The sequence below is a fragment of the Microcaecilia unicolor genome, chromosome 1 (assembly GCF_901765095.1).
Source record: "Microcaecilia unicolor chromosome 1, aMicUni1.1, whole genome shotgun sequence".
Classification (NCBI taxonomy): domain Eukaryota; kingdom Metazoa; phylum Chordata; class Amphibia; order Gymnophiona; family Siphonopidae; genus Microcaecilia; species Microcaecilia unicolor.
Window position 1 is genome coordinate 321,380,691 of NC_044031.1, and position 23,546 is coordinate 321,404,236.

Sequence of the window (23,546 nt, forward strand, 5' to 3'; positions counted from 1 at the left end):
ATTATTAAGCTACAGGTATTATATGGAGGTTGTAGTATTTACATGTAGAATGTATATATTCAAATACTGACTGCATCCTTAGCTTGACTTTCTGTTATTAAAGAATAGGCCGTCCAATTCTTTCTGGGCTTGCTCTGTAAAATTTCCTGTAAGCAGTGAAGTGGTATGGTGAAGTCTGCTGCTTGTTTGTGGTTTCACCATCAGGCATATTGCTGCAGTCTCAGGATTTCCATTGAGCGGGACAGGCAGGTCTTCTGGGAGTTCACAGTAAGATAATAAATAATGGCAGATTACAACAAGATAAACTCCTAGTATATGATATTGCATATTTATTTATTTATTTGGATTTTTTTTTTTGTTCACACCTTTTTTAGTAGTAGCTCAAGGTGGATTACATTCAGGTACACTGGGTATTTCCTGGAGGGCTCACAATCTAATTTTTGTACCATGAGGCAATGGAGGGTTAAGTGACTTGCTCAAGATCACAAGGAGCAGCAGTGGGATTTAAACTGGCCACCTCAGGGCACAGACCTTAGAGGTCTGTCCCGGCACTGGCTTAATTGTCAACTACAGGAGTTGCTGTCGAAGTCCACGCCACCCTATCACAATCTGTCCATAGCCATCTTTGGGACACAGACTGTAGAAGTCTGTTGGACACTGGCCTCACTTCCGAACTACTGGATTTGCCACGTAAGCATGGCTAAGTTATTTTGATTCTATTCTCTTTCCTTTTAGGAATCCTTTGTGCTGATCTCATGCATTCTTGAATTCTGTTACCGTTTTCATCTCTACCTTTCATAGGAGACCATTCCAGGCATCCACCACCCTCTTTGTGTAAAAGTACTTCTAACATGACTCCTAAGTCGACCCTCTTGTAACCTCAATTCATGTACTACTACGACACTACTTTCTCTGGTTCTACCACTTACCCTTCTCTGGAAAAAGTTTGTTTGCATGTTAATACCTTTCAAATATTTAAATGTCAGTATCATATCACCCCTATCGCTCCTTCCCTCTGGTGTATACGTATTCAGGTCCCCATATCATTTTTCTCAGTTTTATTTGAAATGCTTCAAGTCTTTTTATGTCCTTAGCAAGATGCGGCCTGCAGAACACAGAACCTTCTCATTTGCTTTGCAAGATTACTTCAGCACATCCAATGAGAAGAAGGCAGGAGGTGGCCGCCTGCACAGCTTAAAGGAAACGTTGCTGCACTTTTAGGTCAGAATTCCTAAAATTAGTGCTCTGTAACCCTGAGTGATGAAAAAGTTTGTTAGTTGGGGGTCTTCCAAATTGATATAGCCTGAATCCAAACTTATTGCCAGGATACTTCCTACCTTGGTAAGGGTAATGGGATTTGATATACCACCTTTCTATGGTACAATCAAAGTGGTTTACATTTATTAGATGTAGGTATTTTCTTTGTCCCTAGTGGGTTCACAATCTAAGTATTGCACCTGAGGCAATGGAGGGCCAAGCAACTTGCCCAGAGTCGCAAGGAGCTGCAGCGGGAACAGTTCCCCGGATACCTAACACTTAAATGTGTGCTTTCCTACACATTAGCTTTGAAGGCATTTAGACACTTCAGCTGGTGAGAATGCAGTCACCCAGATGCTGTAATACAATGGGGTAATAATAGAATCAGGGTGTCTAAAAGGAGGCATCCATTAATGGAATCGCCACCACAGTGTCTGGAAATCCACAGATAGAAGACTGTACATTTACCGGCTGCCAGAAAACGTATAGTTTGGTTCAAAATTGATTCCAAAGTTTCTGTTCATGCTGGGGTGGAAAGTTGGCTATCGATATCTGTTTACCTTGTAAAACTGTTGACTCGCAGGGCAGCAGGTGATCTGTGCTGGGCCTGGCCTCCCCGCCGCTTGCAACTCCTCCAATACACCTTTTCTGCTTCAGTCCATACACATCTGTTAGTGTATGGGCAAACAAACAGATGTATGTGGACAGACAGCAGACTGTCCCTTGACAGTAGGTACTTACATCTTTGAGAAGCTTTCTTAAAAGATAGAAAACAGAGAATAGGGTTAAATGGTCAGTATTCTCAATGGAGATGGGTAGTTAGTGGGGTTCCCCAGGTGTCTGTGCTGGGACTGCTGCTTTTTAACATATTTATAAATGACCTAGAGATGGGAGTAACTAGTGAGGTATTTAAATTTGCTGATGACACAAAGTTATTCAAAGTCGTTAAATCGCGAGAGGATTTTGAAAAATTACAAGAGGACCTTACGAGACTGGGAGACTGGGCGTCTAAATGGCAGATAACGTTTAATGTGAGCAAGTGCAAAGTGATGCATGTGGGAAAGAGGAACCCGAATTATAGCTACGTCATGCAAGGTTCCACGTTAGGAGTCACGGACCAAGAAAGGGATCTAGGTGTCGTCGTTGATAATACGTTGAAATCTTCTGCTCAGTGTGCTGCTGCAGCTAAGAAAACAAATAGAATATTAGGTATTATTAGTAAAGGAATGGAAAACAAAAATGAGGATGTTATAATGCCTTTGTATCGCTCCATGGTGCGACCACACCTCGAATATTGTGTTCATTTCTAGTCACCGCATCTCAAAAAAGACATAGTGGAATTAGAAAAGGTACATAGAAGGGCGACGAAAATGATAAAGGGGATTGGACAACTTCCCTATGAGTAAAGCGGCTAGGGCTCTCCAGCTTGGAGAAAAGGCGGCTGAGGGGAGATATGATAGAGGTCTATAAAATAATGAGTGGAGTTGAAGCGTCTGTTTACACTTTCCAAAAATACTAGGACTAGGGCACATGAGATGAAGCTACAATGTAGTAAATTTAAACGAATCGGAGAAAATCTTTCTTCACTCAATGTGTAATTAAACTCTGGAATTTTCACCACCTCTTCTATTCTGGGTATCTTGGTATCAAGCAAACGCCTTAAGGGCTAGATTCTATATATGATGCAAAAAAAAAAAGCGCTGAAAAAAAGCGCTATTCTATAAGCCGTACATGGCTTATAGAATAGCGCTTAGGCGCAGCCATTTGCACCAACTGAAACATGGCACAAATGTAAACACCTACATTAGTCGTGTATCCCCATTATCTTATATAATAAAACTCACCCTCAACGTTCTGAGGACACTGAAGTCACTACCGTCATCAAAACAGGTTCGAAGGGTTCGTGGTGGTGAAGCCACCGAAATCGCCGTCTCAGGGCCCCGCCCTCGCATCAAACGTGATGACGTCGAGGGTGGAGCAATGGCGTCAGAACGATGAAGGGGTCAGGAGGGAGGGAGGGAGAAGGGGGGGTGTTGGGGAGGAAAACCTTGCTAGCGCCCGTTTCATTTGCTCCAGAAACGGGCCTCTTTTACTAGTTCTGTAATAATGAATATTAATTTTAGAAACATCCCTGTTACTCTCATGACCTTCCCATTTCTGCACTCCCTTTTTCAAATTGTGCATAAAATTCAATTAAATTTAATTAGTGCCAATAATTGGTTGTTAAAAAGCCAGTTATTGGTACTGCTTAGCTTGTCATTTAATTAAATTACATGTACAAATTAGATACGTGCCCAAATTTGCATTCACAATTTATGGCGACTTTTACAGAATTAGGGGGTAAGTGTTTAGGTTCAAAAAAAAAAAAAAATGCCTCTTATCTAAATACTTAATCTTGTACTTTAAAGGGTAAAGCAAGAAAAATTCTCTTCCCAGGGAAATTGCCTTCTGACTTAAATGCAGAACATAATTTTGTGTGCTCTGTGTCTGTTACAAACAGGATACAACAACACTCTTTGACCCAAGAACAAACTATTCATTGAATAAAGGAAAACCATGACAGAATTTTTATCCAGTTCAATTATGAATGAGATCAGGGGAGTGGCTAATCTGGTTTCTTTCTGTGGAAAGCTGTAGGCAATCAGCTGACATCTGGGCTTTGTCATAATTCCCATTGATTACCTCTAAATGCTTTTTTAAATGAGAGATTAAACATATTTTCAACAGATGTAGAGCTTTTGTCATAGTCTTGAGAATGGCCCTTCTGAATCTCTTAAATATCCATTTCCATAGCGTCCCACAGATCAATCCAAAGACGAGTGGGTTATGTCCCAGAAAACGCCAGAGCTCTGCCATAGGGATACTGTACAGCAGCTTCACTTTTCAGTATTCCGTCTGTCTCAGCAAGTGTATGCACATCGGTTTGGTGCTTGCTCCTAGCCTGTTCCCTCAGGTTTAGTTGAGCTGGGGGTCTTGGTGTGGATATGCCAGTCTCTTGGAGTTCACCTGGTGGTGCCAAGTCCCTCTCTCCCTTTACCCATCTCTGTGGTCAGGGCCTGGGCTGTTCATCTGACGCAAGGTTCCTGAACTCCTGCCTCTACAAAAAAAAAAAAAAAGTTCCCAGTGTGGGTCCAGTATGTGTTGCTGGCACCTAGAGTACTGTGTGCAGTTCTGGGATTACGATAAAGAAGGCCAAGAGGGATTACGAAAAAAAGATAGCATTAGAGGCAAAAAAACATAGTAAAATTTTTTTCAGTATATTAAAAGCAGGAAGCCAGCAAGAGAATCGGTTGGGCCGCTGGACGACCGAGGGGTAAAAGGGGCGATCAAGGATGACAAAGACGTGGCGGAGAGATTGAATGAATTCTTTGCTTCTGTCTTCACTGAGGAAGATTTGGGTGGGATACCGGTGTCGGAAATGGTATTTCAAGCGGACGAGTCAGAGAAACTTCCTGAATTCACAGTAAACCTGGAGGATGTAATGGGGCAGTTTAGCAAACTGAAGAGTATCAAATCTCCTGGACCGGATGGTATACATCCTAGAGTACTGATAGAACTGAAAAATGAGCTTGTGGAGCTTCTGTTAGTGATATGCAATTTATCCTTAAAATCGGGCATGGTACCGGAAGATTGGAGGGTGGCCAATGTAACGCCGATTTTTAAAAAGGGTTCCAGGGGAGATCTGGGAAATTATAGACCGGTGAGTCTGACGTCGGTGCAGGGGAAAATGGTAGAGGTTATTATTAAAAACAAAATTACAGAGCACATCCAAGGACATGGATTACTGAGACCAGGTCAGCACGGCTTTAGTGTGGGGAAATCTTGCCTGCCTGACTAATTTACTTCAGTTCTTTGAAGGAGTAAACAAACATGTGGACAAAGGGGAGCCGGTTGATATTGTGTATCTGGATTTTCAAAAGGCATTTGATAAGGTACCCCATGAAAGGCTACAGAGGAAATTGGAGGGTCATGGGATAGGAGGAAATGTCCTATTGTGGATTAAAAACTGGTTGAAGGATAGGAAACAGAGAGTGGGGTTAAATGGGCAGTATTCACAATGGAGAAGGGTAGTTAATGGGGTTCCTCAGGGGTCAGTGCTAGGACCGCTGCTTGTTAATATATTTATAAATGATTTAGAGATGGAAGTAACCAGCGAGGTAATTAAATTTGCTGATGACACAAAGTTATTCAAAGTCGTTAACTCACGAGAGGATTGTGAAAAATTACAGAAAGACCTTATGAGACTGGGAGACTGGGTGGCTAAATGGCAGATGACGTTTAATGTGAGCAAGTGCAAGGTGATGCATGTGGGAAAAAAGAACCCGAATTATAGCTACGTCATGCAAGGTTCCACGCTAGGAGTTACGGACCAAGAAAGGGATCTGGGTGTCATTGTTGATAATACACTGAAACCTTCTGCTCAGTGTGCTGCTGCGGCTAGGAAAGCGAATAGAATGTTGGGTATTATTAGAAAGGTATGGAAAACAGATGTGAGGATGTTTATAATGCCATTGTATCGCTCCATGGTGCGACCACACCTTGAGTATTGTGTTCAATGCTGTTCGTCGCATCACAAGAAAGATAGTAGAACTAGAAAAGGTGTAGCGAAGGGCGACAAAAATGATAGCGGAGATGGGACAACTTCCCTATGAAGAAAGACTAAGGAGGCTTTTCAGCTTAGAGAAGAGATGGCTGAGGGGAGACATGATAGAGCCATATAAAATAATGAGTGGAGTGGAACAGGTGGATGTGAAGCGTCTGTTCACGCTTTCCAGAAATACTAGGACTAGGGGGCATGCGATGAAACTATAGTGTAGTAAATTTAAAACAAATCGGAGAAAATGTTTCTTCACCCAACGCATAATTAAACTCTGGAATTCATTGCTGGAGAACGTAGTGAAGGCGGTTAGCTTGGCAGAGTTTAAAAAGGGGTTGGACGGTTTCCTAAAGGAAAAGTCCATAGACTGCTACTAAATGGACTTGGGAAAGATCCACAATTTCGGGAATAACTTGTATAAAAGGTTTGTATGTTTGGGTAGCTTGCCAGGTTCCGTTGACCTGGATTGGCCGCTATCGGGGACAGGATGCTGGGCTTGATGGACCTTTGGTCTTTTCCCAGTATGGCATTACTTATGTACTTATGGTCACAAAGAGGCTCATTTTCAAAGCACTTAGACTTATAAAGTTCCATAGCAACCTATGTAACTTTGTAAGTCTATGTGCTTTGAAAATGAGCACCATAGTACTCTAGGTGGAATATAGTGGAATTAGAAAAGGTACATAAAAGGGCAACAAAAATGATAAAGGGGATGGGAAAACTTCCCAATGAGGAAAGGCTAAAGTGGCTAGAGCTTTTCAGCTTGGAGAAAAGAAGACTGAAGGGAAATATGATAGAGGTCTATAAAATAATGAGCGGCGTGGAAAGGGTAGGCGTGAATTGCTTGTTTACTCTTTCAAAAAATAGTAGGACTAGGGAGGATGCAATGAAACTACAAAATAGCAATTTTTTAAAATAAATTGGAGAAAATATTTCTTCACTCAACGTGTAATTAAATTCTGGAACACCTTCTGGTTCATGAGTGCCAGCTTCTTCAGCACTCTGATCTGATGGTACAATTTACGTCATGGTGTTGTAGCATCCTTAGTGATGCATTGTTGCGTTACTGTAGCTGCTTTGACCAGCCCCTTGGTACCCAGTGTGGTAACAGCACCTTCTGCACTGTGAGTGCCAGCTTCTTGCAGACTTAGTCTGACAGTACAATGTTTGCCACGCTGTGGTAGCATCCATATTGTTCTTTTGTACCATCTCTGTAGGGGCATTTGCCGCCTTCTGGTAGGCTATTTCTTGGCAGCTTCCTGATCTGCTGCAAGCGATATTCTTTTAGTTGGTCTCCTAGGGGCATACTAGTGGATTGTATTGTGATAACTTGTGGCCTACATTGTGTCGGTATTGTTTGCTGCCTGTTAGCAGCATTGCAACATGTAGCATGGTAGCAGCATTCCTGTGGGCTGAATTGTCAACATCCTTGTTCACCACTTCATGGTGGCATCCTGGTAGGCTGCGCAGTAGCAACTTTTTTCTTGGTGGTATAGGAGCTGCGTCTTTATCTACTATACTGCAGTGGGCTTTTAATGTTGAGCCCTGCTCCGTCTCTAGGCATCGAGCCTTGCGCCATCTCCAGATGCCAGGCTTTGCTCCATATAGAGTTGTCGAGGCATGCTCCGATCCTGGCTCCGGAGCCTGGCTCAGTTTCTGGCTCTTGCTCCATCTCTTGAGGTCGGACCTTTCTCCCCCTGTTGGGGGTCGAACATTTCTCCATATCTGGATATTGAGCCCTGCCCGTCTCGGACTTGGAGCCCTGCTCTGTTTTGGATCGAGCTTTACACAGTCGAACCTCGCTCTGTCCCTAGATATGGGGCCTTCCTCTGTTCAAGTCTTCCTCCGACTCAGGAGGGTCGAGTCTTGCTCGCCTTTCTCTCTCTCTCTCTCTCTCTCTTTCTCTATTCATTAAGCCTTGCTGTGTCCCTAGCTGCCGAGCCTTTCTCCGGGTCTGGGCAGCAGGTCTAGCACTGCCTCTGCGGTGGCGAGTGGCTCTGTCAATGGCTATCAGGATGGGCACCTTCGCTGGCGGTCAAGCCTTGCTCCTTCTTTGGATGACGTTTTTTGGCTACATCTCTAGTTGTCAAGCCTTGCTCTGCTCTCTGGAAGCTGGGGCTCTTCCCGTCGATGGCTGTTGGGCTGGGCCGTTTCAAGCTATCATCCTGACTCCATCTTTGGCTACCGAGCTTCACTCCACCTTGGACACACTGTCCTGCTCCGTCTTGGAGGTCGAGTCTGGCTGCATCTTGGAGGTCGGCTCTGGTCAGTCTCAGAGGGGTCAAGCCGTGCTCCTTTTCCGGATGTCAGCTGGAGTCTCTGGATGCCAAGTCTTGCTCATTTTCTGGAGTGCGCGCCTTGCTCAGTGGTTCCGGGTGTTGCCTCGCCCACTTCAACAGGTTGCACCTTCCTCCATGTTCTGAGAGTCGAGCTTAGCTACGCCTCTAGCTCTGGAACTTTCCCATCTCTGGCAATCCAATCTTTTTCTGTCTCTGATCATCGAGCCGGGCTCTGACCCTGCTGCTCGAGGCAGGCTCCATCTCTGGTGTTTTTTTTTTTTTTTTTTGTTACATTTGTACCCCACGCTTTCCCACTCATGGCAGGCTCAATGCGGCTTACATGGGGCAATGGAGGGTTAAGTGACTTGCCCAGAGTCACAAGGAGCTGCCTGTGCCTGAAGTGGGAATCGAACTCAGTTCCTCAGTTCCCCAGGACCAAAGTCCACCACCCTAACCACTAGGCCACTCCTCCATCTGGACTCCCTCTTTACCTGTAACGTTTGGATTCATTTTGTGTTTTGCTTTCGCACCTGCTGCCACTGCCGAGCCTTGATCCATCTTGGGCAGGTGAGCCTTGTCCTCTCACTGGAGGACACACTGGGAGCTATATGTGGCTCTTGCTCTGGCTTTAGATGTTGAGCCTTGGCCTCCTCGCGGGGGTCGGGCTATGAATCGCCTCTGAGTCAGGTCTTGCTCCATCTCTGGCGGGCGAACTGGGTTTTATCTTCGGCTGTCGAGTCCCGTGCTGTGTCTAGCTTGCCTGTTCCGCAGCACTTCCCGCGGTGCCTTGCCTTGTCGCTGGCTAGTGCAGCGTTCGTCGCCTCTGCCTGTTGCAGTTGCCTTTTCTGCCTGGTAGGGCTTTGCGCTTTCTCTGGCTGTCATAGCTTCCTCATTGGCGGGCTGGCACAGCTTACCTGGATGCCTGACTTTCCTCCTCAGTTTGGGGCTCTGCTGTAGTTCCATCTCAGGAGATCGGGGCTTGCTTCATCTCCGAGTGTTGATGCCCCTCCCCCTTGTTTGTTTGTAGTGGGGTCTTGCACGTTGTCTGGTTGCGGAGTCTACTACTTTTTTGGTAGTTGGGCCTCGCTCTCGTCTCATGACTTTAGTCAGAGCCGCTTCTCTTGGCCCTGGCGGGAGTTTCTTGCACCGTCTCAGGATGGCGAGTTCTCTCAGGGTCTCGCCCCTCTTCCTGCCTCCGTATCTGGAGTCTGGCAACGGCGCTGCCTGTCAGGACTTCTTATGGCTGTACGGTCCCTCCTCACATTAGGACTGCTTTGGTACACACCAATCATCTCTGGATTGATTTGTGGGACGCTATGGAAGGTAAAATTAGTCCTTACCTGAAATTTTTCTTTCCATTAGTCCCAACAGATTTATTTATTTATTTATTTATTTATTACATTTGTATCCCACATTTTCCCACCTATTTGCAGGCTCAATGTGACTTACAGAGTTTTGTTATGACATAGTCATTCCAGGATATCAGATACAATTAGTAATATACAGAGATTAAGAAAGGGAAGAGAGAAGGAAGGTGTTGGGCAGGATAGTATAGATGGTGGATTTTAATAACTGGGTGGGTTGGTGAGGTAGTTTTGTAAGGCTATGGGTTCTCTTTGTAGGCCTTATTGAAGAGATGTGTCTTCAAAGATTTGCGAAAGTTAGTTATTTCGTCAATGGTTCTCAGGGCTGTAGGTAATGCATTCCACAACTGCGTGTTCCTGTAAGAGAAGATGGCGGCATGTATCAGCTTGTATTTTAGTCCTTTACAGCTGGGGAAGTGCAGATTGAGAAATTTGCGGGCTGATCTTATGGCGTTTCTGGGAGGTAGGTCCACGAGGTTTAGCATGTAGATTGGGGCGTCTGCGTGAATGATTTTGTGTACAGTCGTGCAGATTGTGCACTCTTTGTTGCTCTTGATTAATACATTGTGTGCTGTGTATGTTGGTCTTTTCAAGTGTGGATTCGAATTTATCGTGGATGTTATTTTAGCGTCTTATGGTCGTCGTTTCCGTGGTCGGATGGTAGGGGAGTAAGACTGTGGTTGCTTGACTACAGGGCTGCTGGTTCTCTCCTTATTCGTGGCAGAGGCAGGAGTTTGATGCATGGTTTCTTGCTTTCCTTACTGCTTTGGTGTTGATCATACTGAAAGTGGGGCTGCTGCACAGTATCCCTTATGGCAGAACTCTGGCATTCTCTCTATCTCCACATGCTGATAGAGGAACATAATCCTCTCATCTTTGGCTTGATCTGTTGGGACTAATGAAAAGAAAATTATCAGGCAAGGGCTAATTTTACCTTTATTGTTAACTGTATGTAGAAAAATGCAACTGTATGTCAGGAAGCTTCAAATTTTTGCAATGCAGGTTTGGTGGGGAGGTGGAGGTATTAATACAAATTCTAATCAGCAAAGGGATTTGCTTTAACGCTCTTTTAATATTCAGCTAATTTGTATACATTTTCATGCAATGCAGCTCATCGATGTCTTTAACCCATTAGTCTTCATAAATACTATGCTGTGTTAGGCCTAATGTAGTTTTGTTACATCAGCCCCTTATCTTCTTGTGTCCTTGAGGACTGAATTAGCAGCAAGGCATTCAACTCACTTTTCAAAAGCAATTAACTGAGGTAAATTGGCCATCTGAAAATTGCACAGCCTGCCCCAGGTAAACATATACAGGCTGCTTTTAACTCTTACGTCCTTGTAATAAATAAAATTCCTTAATCCCTCATTTGTCCTCTTTGTCTTTCTTGAATAGATTGTAAATATGTTTGTGTACAGTTACTGCATGTGTTTGATAATGCTACAGAAATTAATAGTATAGGTGGGTTAGATCAGTGGTGTCTGTAACTTTGCATTTCAAAATAAAGTGGCTTGTTTTCCACTGAAACATTGCCTGCCCAAAAAAAATTAGAAGCCAATCAGTGTAGCTACTTTTTTCCTAGGCAAGTTTGAGATAAAGCACTTTCCCTTCAAAAGTACCTGTTGACTTTGCACCCATGCAAGCAGCTATGAAAATTGCTCAAATATAACTTCCCCAGTTAATACATGAAATTATTAAATACTTGTGATCTCTGCTTATGTCTTTTTACAGGTGTGACGTTTGCTGTATTACCTTTCGCACACACCGGGGTTTGGTGCGCCACAATGCAGTCATCCACAAGCAGCTTCCAAAAGACCCTTCAGGGAAACCTTTCATTCAGAACAACCCCTCCATCGCAGCGGGCTTCCACGATCTGGGATTCACCGACTTCTCCTGTAGGAAATTTCCCATCATATCTCAGGTACCTTAACCATTAAGGTGTTCAGTCCTGACTCTTGTCAACGGTAGAATTAGCTTCAGAATGTGAGAATCAATTTATCGAGAGCCAGTGGAGACATTTTGGGAGGATGGCTTGGATCAGTGGGTTTCAGATCTTCACAGATAAAGTAGAGTGATTGCCATGTTAGTCCACTTGAATGTATGAAAATAAAGACCAAGAAACATATTTTTAATATGACAGTTTTTTTTATTGGGTTAATTTCATACGCATTTTTTAAAAAATTAGTTTATTTATAGATTCCATCAAAAAGCAATAAAAATAGTTTAGCGAAGCAGTGTCAGAGCAGTGGAAACAAACTTCAATTCAAGTATCACTACGTCTAATCCCCCAGCCTCATTCTCTCTCCCCCCCCCCCCCCCCCCCCTTTAAATTCATATGTGTCTTGACTAATCTCTTGGAGTACATTCCTTTCTTCAGATGAAAACAAAATGAGCATGTTGAAACACAAGATGGCACTAGCTGAAAATACAAGTGAATGATAGATTATGTTATTGTAGTGTGGTGAATGGAGTGGTGATGTGTTAGCAGGGTCATAAAAGGATGGCAAGTGGCAGTTCTAGGTTTAGTAGTGAGGAAACAAAGGTAACACAACATAGTAACATAGTAAATGACGGCAGATAAAGACCTTTACGGTCCATCCAGTCTGTCCACCAAGATAAACTCATTTTACATGGTCTGCGATACTTTATATGTATACCCAAGTTTGATTTGTCCTTGCCTTTCTCAGGGCACAGACTGTAGAAGTCTGCCCAGCACTGTTCTTGTACTAAAAGTTCTGAAGCTAACGTTGAAGCCCCTTAAAATTTACACTCCAGCCCATCCATATCTATTCAGTCACGATCAGGGCATAGACCGTAGAAGTCTGCCCTATACTGGTTTTGCTTCCCAATTACCGGTGTTGCCATCCAATTTCCGCTAAGATTCCATGGATCCAAGGTGAAAGTTGGCATGCCCCACAGGGTTACACCAGTCATTAAAGCAGAGTGATTGCGGGTAGTTTTGCTTTGATTACTGGTACAGGTGGAAGTACCTACAGAGATTTCCATTTGCTTGTTGCAGGTATTTTCTCCAGCTGTAGTTTTGAAAATCTAAAGATACTTGTTGCCTCCCCTGACTTTACCTCACTTTTGGGAATGCGTCCAAACAGTGACCTCAGTGCAATAAGCCATGCATGAGAACACAACACAAACTTAATCACAGGGCTTTCAACACACATGCTAAATTGAGGTTTTACTCACAATGTAGTAAACTAATGGCATGCAAATTTACCTCTGTTTTAAAAGTGTGCACTGAGAAAAAAAAACAGCACATGCCACCTTAGCAATGTGCAGCTGTGTGCTACATCACGAGGAAAATGTCTCCCTATCAGTGCATGAGTAGGGATTAGCTCATGCATTGACAGGGAAACGTAAAAAAAAAAAAAGCCAGACTGACTCCCTGACCCCACTGTCCACTATAAAAGTTGTTGGGCAGTTCAGTGGCCCCAGTTCCCTTCCCCCTCCATGACCCAAAGCTATGTGATCTAGAGCATCCCTGGACTGGTCACCTGGCACTGGGAGGATCTTGACTAGAGTGACGGGCTGCAGTGCAGCTGGATCCCCCTTTCCTATAACCAATAATATTTACCTGGTCCGGGGAGATGTTCCACAGCATCCTTCTCTACATGCCACCATCTTGAAAAATGGTGATGCCTGCCTCCTAGTGGTGTGTTAAAACACACCACTAGGGATAAGTCTGCCAAATAAGGGATTGCTTCCCAGTAAGGGCAGCAGCCTCTTATTTGGCAGTCTGACCCAACGCTAAAAGCCAGATGCTGCTATTTTGGAAGATGGCACCAGAAGCAGATGTGAGTGGGTATCACTCCTGCTTCCCACCTTTAGAGGCCCTCTTGGCTACCAAGGTTTCTTTTGTGGGATCAGGGGAGGGAGGATGGGAAGTGCATGGTGGTCATTTGGTCCACCAGGGAGATTTTCAGGTTTTGGCTGTCCATGGGCCCATTTAGACCTCCAAGGGTTTTTTTGTGGGGCAGGGGGCGGGATAGGGATCCATTTGGGGGACACAGTATCTGGACAGGATCATATTTTGCTCCTGCAATGCATCTTTACTCCAGCTCTGAGTTGAAGATTCAGTGCTATGAGAAGAGTAAAAAGCTGCATTAGATTTTAGCATGTTTTTGGTTTTGTTAGAGCAATTCGAAATTCAGTGTTTTGTATGCCCAGCATGCTATCTTTTAATGTAGAGATTTTGCTACTGACTTTTCCCTCACTAAAATTCCTTACTGCATTGGAATTGAAGAGCGACCAAAATGATAAAGGGGACGGAACTTCTTTCGTATGAGGAAAGGCTAAAGAGGTTAGGGGAAATATGATTGAGGACTACAAAATCCTGAGTGGTGTAGAATGAGTAGAAGTAAATCGATTTTTTTTTACTCATTCCAAAAGTAGAAAGGCTAGGGGACACTTGAGGAAGTTACATAAAAATACTTTTAAAACAAATAGGAGGAAATATTTTTTCACTCAACCAGGCTCTGGAACTCTTTGCCAGAGGATGTGGTAACAGCGGTTAGTGTATCTGGGTTTAAAAAAGGTTTGGACAAATTCCTAGAGGAAAAGTCCATAGTCTGCTATTGAGATAGACATGGGAAACAACTGCTTGCCCTGGGATTTGTAGTTTGGAGTGCTACCACGATTTGGGTTTCTGCCAGGTATTTGTGACCTGGCTTGGCCCCTGTTTGGAAAACAGGATACTGGGCTAGATGGACATTGCTCTGACCCAGTATGGCTAGTTACTCTTATGTTCTTATGCTATGCTAAAGGACAGCACAGCTTCCTACATTGGCCTGAACATAGGTAATGTATGTGTAATTGTACCCAAGCTAAGAGTGGCAAAGCCCATTTCAGCAGGGCTGTTTAACCAGCAGGAATATTTATTTATTGGGAATAGTTTAAAATTCCCTCATCATAATAATAATAAACAAGTAGACCTGAGATCCTCTAGACCATAGCACATGGGCCAGGACAGTTTGCCATGGCCTACCTGTACTTTTCTTCTTCCTCAACCCCTAGAAAAGAGATGCCGCAACCAATGAAGGTATGTGTGGCTGGCTGTCAGCATGCTGCAAGACTCACTACCCAAGCTAGACTGCTGTGCAGCTGAATCAGCAAGCGCGGTTTCTCATGCTGTGTTTTGTGCTTTCACATGAGCATGTTCAGAACTCATGGGTCACCATTTATGTCTGCTGGACTGATCACGATCATGGGGTCAACAGATAGGAGAAGTGGGTGACGCAAAGGTCTGTAGAATAGAGTAAACAGCAGGGGAGCAGATGCCTGGGGAAGTAGAGGAGGAGAGATAAAGAGATGTGGGGAAGAGCAGGGGGCAGGGTTGTGCTGATACTGAATTCTTAAGAAAAGCAGAAATATTACTGACTATTTATTGTATCTTCGGACTTAATGTAGTTTCTTGCATCAGCTCCCCTTATCTTTCTGTGCACTCCAGGACTCAGATGACAACAAGGTATTTGAACTAAAGACATTTTTAAAAGCAATTGACCGAGGAGTACTGGTTAACTAAAAATTGCACAGCTTTTCCTCAGAAAAATGTACGTATTGGGGGCTGCACTGATACTGACTTCTAAGAAATATAGAACTTTTAGTAAAAAAGGCCTGTTTCTAGCAAGGTTATCCTCCGAGTTCCAGGCCCCCCTGTCCTCCGAGTTCCAGGCCCCCCTCCCTCCCTCTCATCAGAGTTCCAGGCCCCCCTCCCTCCCTCTCCTCCGAGTGCTAGTTCGACCTGTGCTGCCCGCCCTCTTCTCCCAGTCCTTTGCCTGCGCCTCGCCTTCCTGCGTGCCGCCCAGAATTTAAAACTTCTTACTTCGGGGTCCAGCAGCAGCAGTGAAAGGTGAGCAGGCACGACGCTTCAGCCTGCCTTCCCTTCTCTCTCAGCTCTGCCTCTGGTCCCGCCCTCATTTCCTGTTTCCACAAGGGTGGGACCAGAGGCAGAGCTGAGAGAGAAGGGAAGGCAGGCTAAAACGCCGAGCCTGCTCGCCTTTCACTACTGCTGCCGGACCCCGAGGTAAGAACTTTTAAATTCTGGGCTGCATGCAGGAAGGCGAGGAGCAGGCAAAGGACTGGGAGAAGAGGGCGGACAGCGCAGGTTGGCTGGCTGGCGCTGACTTCCGTTCGTAACATTCCCTCTTGATGTCAGCTCGCCTCCAGCGTTCCCGTCCCTCTCATTGTTCTGCCCTCTGACGTCATTACGTTTTGACGCGAGGGCGGACCAAGGGGAATTAATGTTGCAAACCCAGGCATCCAGACGTAGAACGTTGGAGGTGGAAATTGTTATATAGGATTATTTGCCATACCTGTGGGAATCCTCACCCCTGTCTTCCCTTTGTACCAGAATTTCAAATGAGAGGGTTGGACAAGGCTGCTCCCCCCCCCCCCCCACCCTCCAGATTTACTGAGCAGATTGGGAGGAGGAACTCTTACTCAGCAAATTCTCCAGGAAGGCCCTTTCCAGACCTCTCAGTGTTTTGAATTTTGTGTCAGTGTTTTTCCTGAAACTGTTGGTGAGTCCTGAACTAGATTGTGATGGTTGGGAAACTTCAAACTATCACATAATTAGACAATGATGATTGATAAGACTCTTCTTTTAGAGTGAAAACCAGTCGGGACAGTTGACCTGGGCCTTACTATTTCCGACCTTAGAGTACAGAAAAATAACACCTGTACATTTGATACAGTTAGAGGCCCATATTCTGCAAGTTGGAGAGTGGCAAACCTATCTGAGTAAAGTTACTGAATAACTTGTGCAGCTTGACTCTGCCAGCTGAAATCAACACTGCTCAAACAAAGTAAAACTGTGTCCTGGGAGTATGGACAACGCTACCTCTTTGTGCCTGGCTAAATTTTCTCCAGACAAGTTACTTGGAAAAAATTTAGCTAGAGTGTATGGGAGGGAGAGGAGAGAAATATTCAAATTTAATGATTTGTCTGGCTATGTCCAAAACATTGCCTACAAACCTTTTGAACATGGACTTTTAACATCTTTGGCATTGATGATTTTCTTCAGGGGATCAAGGATTATAAAACATCTTTTATTTATTGCAAATGAATTCTGCATTCTTTTTTTTTTAGTTTCAATATTGACCATGTAACTAGCAGATTTGATTTTATTAGATTAGATTGGATTTCATAAACTTGAAATGTGCTGAAAAGTAACCAACTTGATTAACATAATGTATTTTGTGTCCCTTATGTTTGAAGAACTAATGACTTGTTTGATTCAGAACAGTCTTCCTTAGTGGTTTTATTTTATTTTTTTGTGCTCATGCAGGTCTGGTGTGAGACAAATCTGCGAAGGTGCATCAGTGAATTTCATCGTTTTGTCTGTGAGTCCTGCAACAAAGCATTCCCAATGTTTTCTGCGCTCAAACTGCACAAGGAAACCCATCAACAGGATCATGGAACTGAGGAGCACAAACCAGACTTTAAAGACCTGGCCGACAAGGATCTAGAACAGAAAGCCTTCATGGCATCCTTGGGCCTGCAGCATACCAAAGAGATCAAACCTGTGCAACAGGAGGATCTAACTCCAGATGACTTGCAAGCAGTTCAGCTCGAAACACTGAAGAGCAACCTACCTCAGGAATCAGGCAGCACAAGCATGGCGAACATGTCTCCTTTGGAGGCTTCGTCTGTGGGAGGCCCATTTTCTGCCTTTCCACATACAAAAGAAAACATGAAGCTCCTGACCCTTCAGCCTTTCCAGAAAGGATTTATCATTCAGCCCAACAACAGTATTGTGGTAAAACCAATTTCTAGTGAGCTGGCTGACATTCAACAAATTTTGAAGATGGCTTCCTCAGCACCTACTCAGATCAGTCTCCCGCCACTTCCCAAGGCCTCTCCTGGTGCCGCCCCATCCATTTTCAAGCCCATGCCTCCTCTCAAGCCAAAGCCTCTAGTGGCACCACGGACAATGGTTGCAGCCTCAACGCCGCCTCCACTGCTCAATGCACAGCAGCCATCTCCAGGCTGCACCAGTCCAAGCCTTCCTCCCCCACGACTAAGAGTGATCAGAAATTCAGTAGAGTCTGCCTCAAATGCTTCCTATTTGCAGTGTCGATCAGGAGCCAAGCCACCTTCACCTACTGCACAGCTGTCTCTCCAGCCCAAAGGAGAGCCTTTAAGTCAGCATGAAACGGAAACCCCGTTAGATCAGGACAATATAACGGAAGTTCTTTTGCCTCTAGATTTAGAATCCAAGATTAAGGATGAGACCACAGAAAGGGATTTCAAGGCCATGATGTCAGGCGCTGCTAATAAGAAATCTCTTGCTATGAGAAAAGTCTTATACCCGTGCCGTTTTTGTGATCAGGTGTTTGCCTTTTCTGGAGTCTTGAGGGCTCATGTTCGCACCCATTTGGGCATCTCCCCTTACCAGTGCAACATCTGTGACTATATTGCAGCTGATAAGGCTGCATTGATACGACATCTGAGGACACACAGTGGGGAGAGGCCATACATCTGTAAAATTTGCCACTATCCTTTCACAGTGAAAGCCAACTGTGAGAGACATCTGCGCAAAAAACACCTCAAAATGACCAGGAAAGATATTGAAAAGAATATTGAATATATCTCCAGTAACACCCCAGAGATGGTCGATGCTTTTTGCTCTCCTGATACTGTATGCAGATACTGTGGGGATAACCTGAAGCACTACAGAGCCCTTCGCATTCATATGAGAACACATAGTGGCCTCCAGAAGAAGAAACCCTTTGCATGTAAAGAGTGTGGCACTACCTTTTCAGCCAAAATAAACTGCATTCACCATATCCTCAAACAACATTTGCACGTACAAGAGAAAGAAATAGAGAATCACATTTTAATGGTGAACTGCAACCCTGAACAGGATCAGTCTGAATCTTTGCTGTCAGAGGAGAGCACTTACCTGGACCAGAAGCCCACGGTATCCTCCTTATCTTGTGCAGAACCCCATAATGGATTTGTGCATGAGACTGTGTCGAATTTCCCAATAAAACTTGAATCCACAAGTAGCTTCCCAAAGGATTTGGATGAGCCCTTGGACTTTTCCCAAAAGAACAAACCCATGTGCACTGTGCAGGTGAAACAAGAGAACCTCTACAGTTCCTCCCCCCTCATACACTACGACTGTTCCATGGAGCCCATAGACTTGTCCATTCCCAAAAACAAAAAGGACAAAGAGAACGAGACCTCTGGTGAAACCAACAAACAAGAACAAGTTTCTGAACCTGGAAACCAGCTCAACCATCAGCAGTGCCCACCAGCATTCAGTGTTAATGGGAACTCTGACAGACATGTGCTGCTCAAACATTCCCAGCCACTCAAAGGTCCATTGCATTTAACTGTTCCTATCATTTCCCCAACTTTTGTAAGCAACTCAAGCTTCTTGCGTCCTTTGAGACCCAAGCCACCCCTCCTTTTGCCAAAACCTCCAGTAACTAAAGAGTTGCCACCACTGGCTTCTATAGCACAGATAATTTCATCGGTATCATCTGCCTCTGCTTTACTTAAAACTGAAGTTACAGACTCTATTCTCCCCAAAACCAATAGTGCAGTTGGATCTGAGAAGTCAGGGACCCCCAAATCAAAAGTGACAATCATGGCAGCCTTGCAGACAGACTCCAGTGTCCCTGGTGACCTCAGTTTGAAAGCCGGCAGCCCAAATGTGGCTGAGAAGCCAACTGCAATGGGCATGGTTGGGTTAACAAAGAAAAGAGGTAGGAAAAAAGGAACAAAAAATAAACCTAAAATACCAGCTGGGCAAGACCTGGAATCTAGCGGGGAGTTTGCGAGCATAGAGAAGATGCTTGCTACCACAGACACTAACAAATTCAGCCCATTTCTGCAGTCCACCGAGGTTGTTAAAGAGGAAGATGACCAGCATGGAACAAGTGAGGATGAGAGAGAAGCTGCTGAAGATAAATTACTGAAAGGAAAGAGGAATTCCTATTCCAACTCTTTGCAAAAAATCACTTGTCCTTACTGTCCTCGGGTCTTCCCTTGGGCAAGTTCCCTACAACGGCACATGCTTACTCACACAGGTAAGAGCACCCACAAGCTTCGCTGTAACTGTTGCAGTCAGGATGGGTGTTTAATTTTGTCCTTATACTGTCCCAGCAGAGTTATCTGTAGTGGTTGCTTGTGAGTTGGACAGATCACATATAAGCTCTTTCATCCACAGTTTCTTATGTTGAGTCAACCAAAGAAAAGAGAAGCAAGCCTTGTAGGCTGAAAGAGCCATAGTTTTTCTTTCCCAGTTATGTGTTGGTCTAGCCTTTTTCCTTTTTGTGTTATATGTCGGTGCATACACCTAAAGTGTTAACTACTCCTTGCACCTAGAAATTAAGTAACTATGTATTTCTGGTTTGCATGAATTACTGTTGAAGACTTAATATTTTGTAGTGCTGAGTGGTTCTGTTTCACTGTGACCAGAAAAAGGTACAAAAGCTTATTCGGTACACACATAGGATAATTATGGTACTGTAGTATAAACAATGGAAATTTCCATTACATAGTTTCCTATTATTCCAGAACCTGTGTGATAGTTGTTTCCATCAACCAGCAGGCGGAGATAGGAGTGGAAGAGTAGCCTAGTGGTTAGAGCACAAGTCTTGACATCCAGGGGTAGCTGATTCAAATCCCACTTCTGCTACTTGTGATCTTGGGCAAGTCACTTAACCCTCCTTTCCCTCAGGTACAAACTTAGATTGTGAGTCCTTCAGGGACAGAGAAATAACCAGTGTACCTGAATGTAACTCACTTTGAGCTACTACTGAGAAAAGGTGTGAGCAAAATCTAAATTAAAAAAAAAAAAAAAACTGAGTTGAGACATATCTCTCTTGGCATCCAGTCCAGCTTCTTAGTATTTTCTCTTTCCAGCAGGTGGATGGACACATTTTTCAGCCTGTGATTCTGAGTGATTTACTTTTGGTCCAGTTGGTCAACTGGTCCCCAGTTGAGCTTTGTGGGTGGCTTCAGTCTTCAGAGTCATATCTGGAGATCTTCAGATCCCTGTCTGTGGTGCCCGATGATCTCCCTTCACCTCTCCCGTTTTTCCTGTGGAGCTGTCCTTTTCCAGCACAACAATCTTAAAAAAATAAATAAATAAGAGAGGAGAAGGAAAGAGGTTTTCTGGAGAGTGTGGGACAGAGCCTTTCTCATCTGTGACTTATGGAGACTGTGAGCTTGGGAGGAGCAGCCAGCAGTGGTAAGTCTGACTAAAGTTTAACTCAGACCCGCTTGGAGGGCTGCAATTTCTACTTGGTGCAGGGGAGGGATCCTGACTCACTGCTTGGGACATGTTGTTCTTCACTACTGACAGTCGGGGTGAACGGTGACTCTCGCGGAGGCAGTTAAGTGGTATTCCCGCTGTGGGACCTGTTGGCCGGCATCAGGGCATTGTATTGTGTGCAAGCCGGGAATCTCGTGGGATGGGGAGGAAATGGTTGGCAGCAGCACATCTTCAGATTCAGCACAGCATCTGAATATGCCGGGGTCTTTGGGCTCTCTGGCAGGGTCAATGTGCAGTTTGATGCAGGAGAGTGGGGGAACAGGTTTCATTTTGGCGGGGCCGACTGGTAATGAGGAGCATCCTCTGACTGATCACATTCGGAACACAGCTGCCATTTTACAGCCTAAGGGCCCGACAGAGCATTCGGCTGCATTAAGATCTTTGTTTTCCCCGGAGTTTATATTGATCTTACACCAGGCCTGTTTACTGAAGCAGGGACACTCAAGAGTTGTTGCATGGTGCTTCAGTTTCTCGTCCTGCTGCCCCTCCAGCGCCTTAGAGATCTCATTTAGACTTCCAGGAGTGGCCTCGGTCTATTCAGAGGAGCCATCATTGAAGGAAACGTTAGAGGAGGGAGAGCTGCCTCCTAAGAAGAAGGATGATCCAAAAGTACTGAGGTTGTTTCATAAAGAGGAGCTCAGTACTCTTATTTCTGAGGCACTGGCAGTGATTTTTATTGAGGAGCCTTCTGCTTTGATGTCAGGAGTTCCATCTTCATTGATCATGAGGGGGTCTTAGAGGTCTTTCTAAGGTCTTCCTGATGCATCCAGACATTTAGGACCTGATTACAGCAGAATGGGTCTGACCGGATGTGAGGCTGAGAGTGAGAAGAGCCATGACTTGCCTCTGTTAGTTCCAGGGGAAAAAGATAAATTGTAGCCTCCCAGGGTGGACTCCCTGGTTACAGCAGTGACTAAGAAGACTACCTTGGTGGTGGAAAGGGACATTGCCCTAAAGATCCACAGGATAAGAAGCTAAAAGGCTTGCTCAAACAAACCTTTGAAGTGATCTCTTTGGGCATCAGCAGTTAGCAACACAAGATGGGTGCCATAACACCCAGCTGGAAGCGGAGTTGGCCTACTTTATGGATGCTATTTATGACGTGTTATGGGTTACAGCTCACTATATATCTTTGGCTGTCATGGCACATCGGCAACTCTGGTTGTGGCATTGGGCATCGAAGTCACATCTAGTTAAACTGCCCTTTCAGGCTATTTGGAGAAGATCTTAGTAACTTGATGAAAGAACTGAGGGGAAACTACGCCACAGCAGTTGCCAAAGGATAAGCCAAAAGCCTCTGGTCGTCCATCTTCAGGGGGCTCTTGATCTTGATTTTGAGACAGCAGATAGTACGAGCCTGGTCATCAGCAATATAGTCAGAAGTCCCATTTTCAGGCGCGCCAATGTTCCTTTCATGTGGACAGGAAGTCCTCCTCTTAGTCAGCGGGAGCGCCCAATGCCTCCAGAGCTTCATAAAGATGAGAGACTTGTCCACTCTTTTTTCTCTTCCTCCAGTGGAAGGATGTCTTCAGGAATTTTATGAGGAGTGGGTCAAAATCATGTCAAAGTGGGTTCTGGATATTCTTACAGAAGGTTGCAAATTAGAGTTCTCCCGCCTGGTCGCTCCTCTTTTCTTGAAGTCTCCTTGTCAAGAGAGAACCAAGGCAGTCAAGGTTCAGGGCACCGTAGATTTCTTGCAGCCCATTGTTCCAGTTCCCCAGATTGAACAGGGACAAAGCAGATACTCTGTCTACTTCCTTGTCCTAAAGAAGGAAGGCACATGTTGTCCAGTCTTAGATCTCAAAGGTCTAAACAGCTGCCTCTGAGTGTCCTGCTTTCACATGGAGACACTAACAGCAGTCGTAGCTTCAGTTCAAGTGGGAGAATTTCTCACTGCCCTCAATCTCAAGGAGGCTTACTTACATTATATCCATATGGTCACTGTCTCGGAGGTTTCTACATTTTGCAATGCTAGGCCATCACTTCCAGTTCAGGGCTTTGCCCTTTGGTCTAGCCACAGCTCCAAGAACGTTTACCAAGGTTCAGTGCCAGGGAATCAGAGTTCATCCATATCACGATGTCTGGCTCATTAATGCATCATGCTAGTCGGACAGCGTGACATTGATGGACAAGTTGTTTATCTTCTGCGGTCAGATTGGGTGATCAGTTTCAAGAAGAGCAGACTAACTCTATCACAGACGCTGGAGTACCTGGTTGTTCTAGTCTACGCAGCATGGCAGAGGATCTTCCTCATAGAGTGCAGAAGGTCAACAGATTCATCTTCTAAGGCAAGGCAGGGTCTGGGACTGCGTACAGGTTCTGGGGTCAGTGACAGCGGCAATGGAAGTGGTGCTGTGGGCAAGGGCTCATATGCAGCTGTTACAGGAATGTCTTTTCAGCCTCTGGTTTCCAGTGTCACAGAAGTACGACTTTCATCTTCCTTTGATGCTGGTTGCCAGATGGGGTATGCAGTAATGGTTATCATCTAGGAATTTGATTGTTAGAGCTCCCTTTCCACTAACACAATGGGAAGTGGTGACAACAGATACCAGCAAGTCAGGTTGCAGAGATCATTACAAGTTCTATCTGGCACGTGGATAAACAAGAGTCTCAGTGGTAGATAAATCACTTGGAGCTCAGGGTACTCTTCAGAAGCCTCTTTATGAGCCAGTCCAGAAGGCCTCCTTGAAATATCTTACCCTAAAGACAGCATCCTGGTGGCAGTTGTGTTGTCATATAGGGTTTCAGAG

The 23,546-nt window shown here is 44.7% G+C and overlaps 1 protein-coding gene across 1 annotated transcript in view; it reads left to right on the forward strand.

Moving 5' to 3' along the window:
* RREB1 (ras responsive element binding protein 1) overlaps positions 1 to 23,546 on the forward strand; it is a 387,040-nt gene that overhangs the window by 331,153 nt on the left and 32,341 nt on the right. Inside the window, 2 exon segments of the mRNA XM_030208824.1 lie at positions 11,229 to 11,418; positions 16,795 to 19,546. Of these exon segments, the coding sequence (XP_030064684.1) occupies positions 11,229 to 11,418; positions 16,795 to 19,546 (2,942 nt within the window).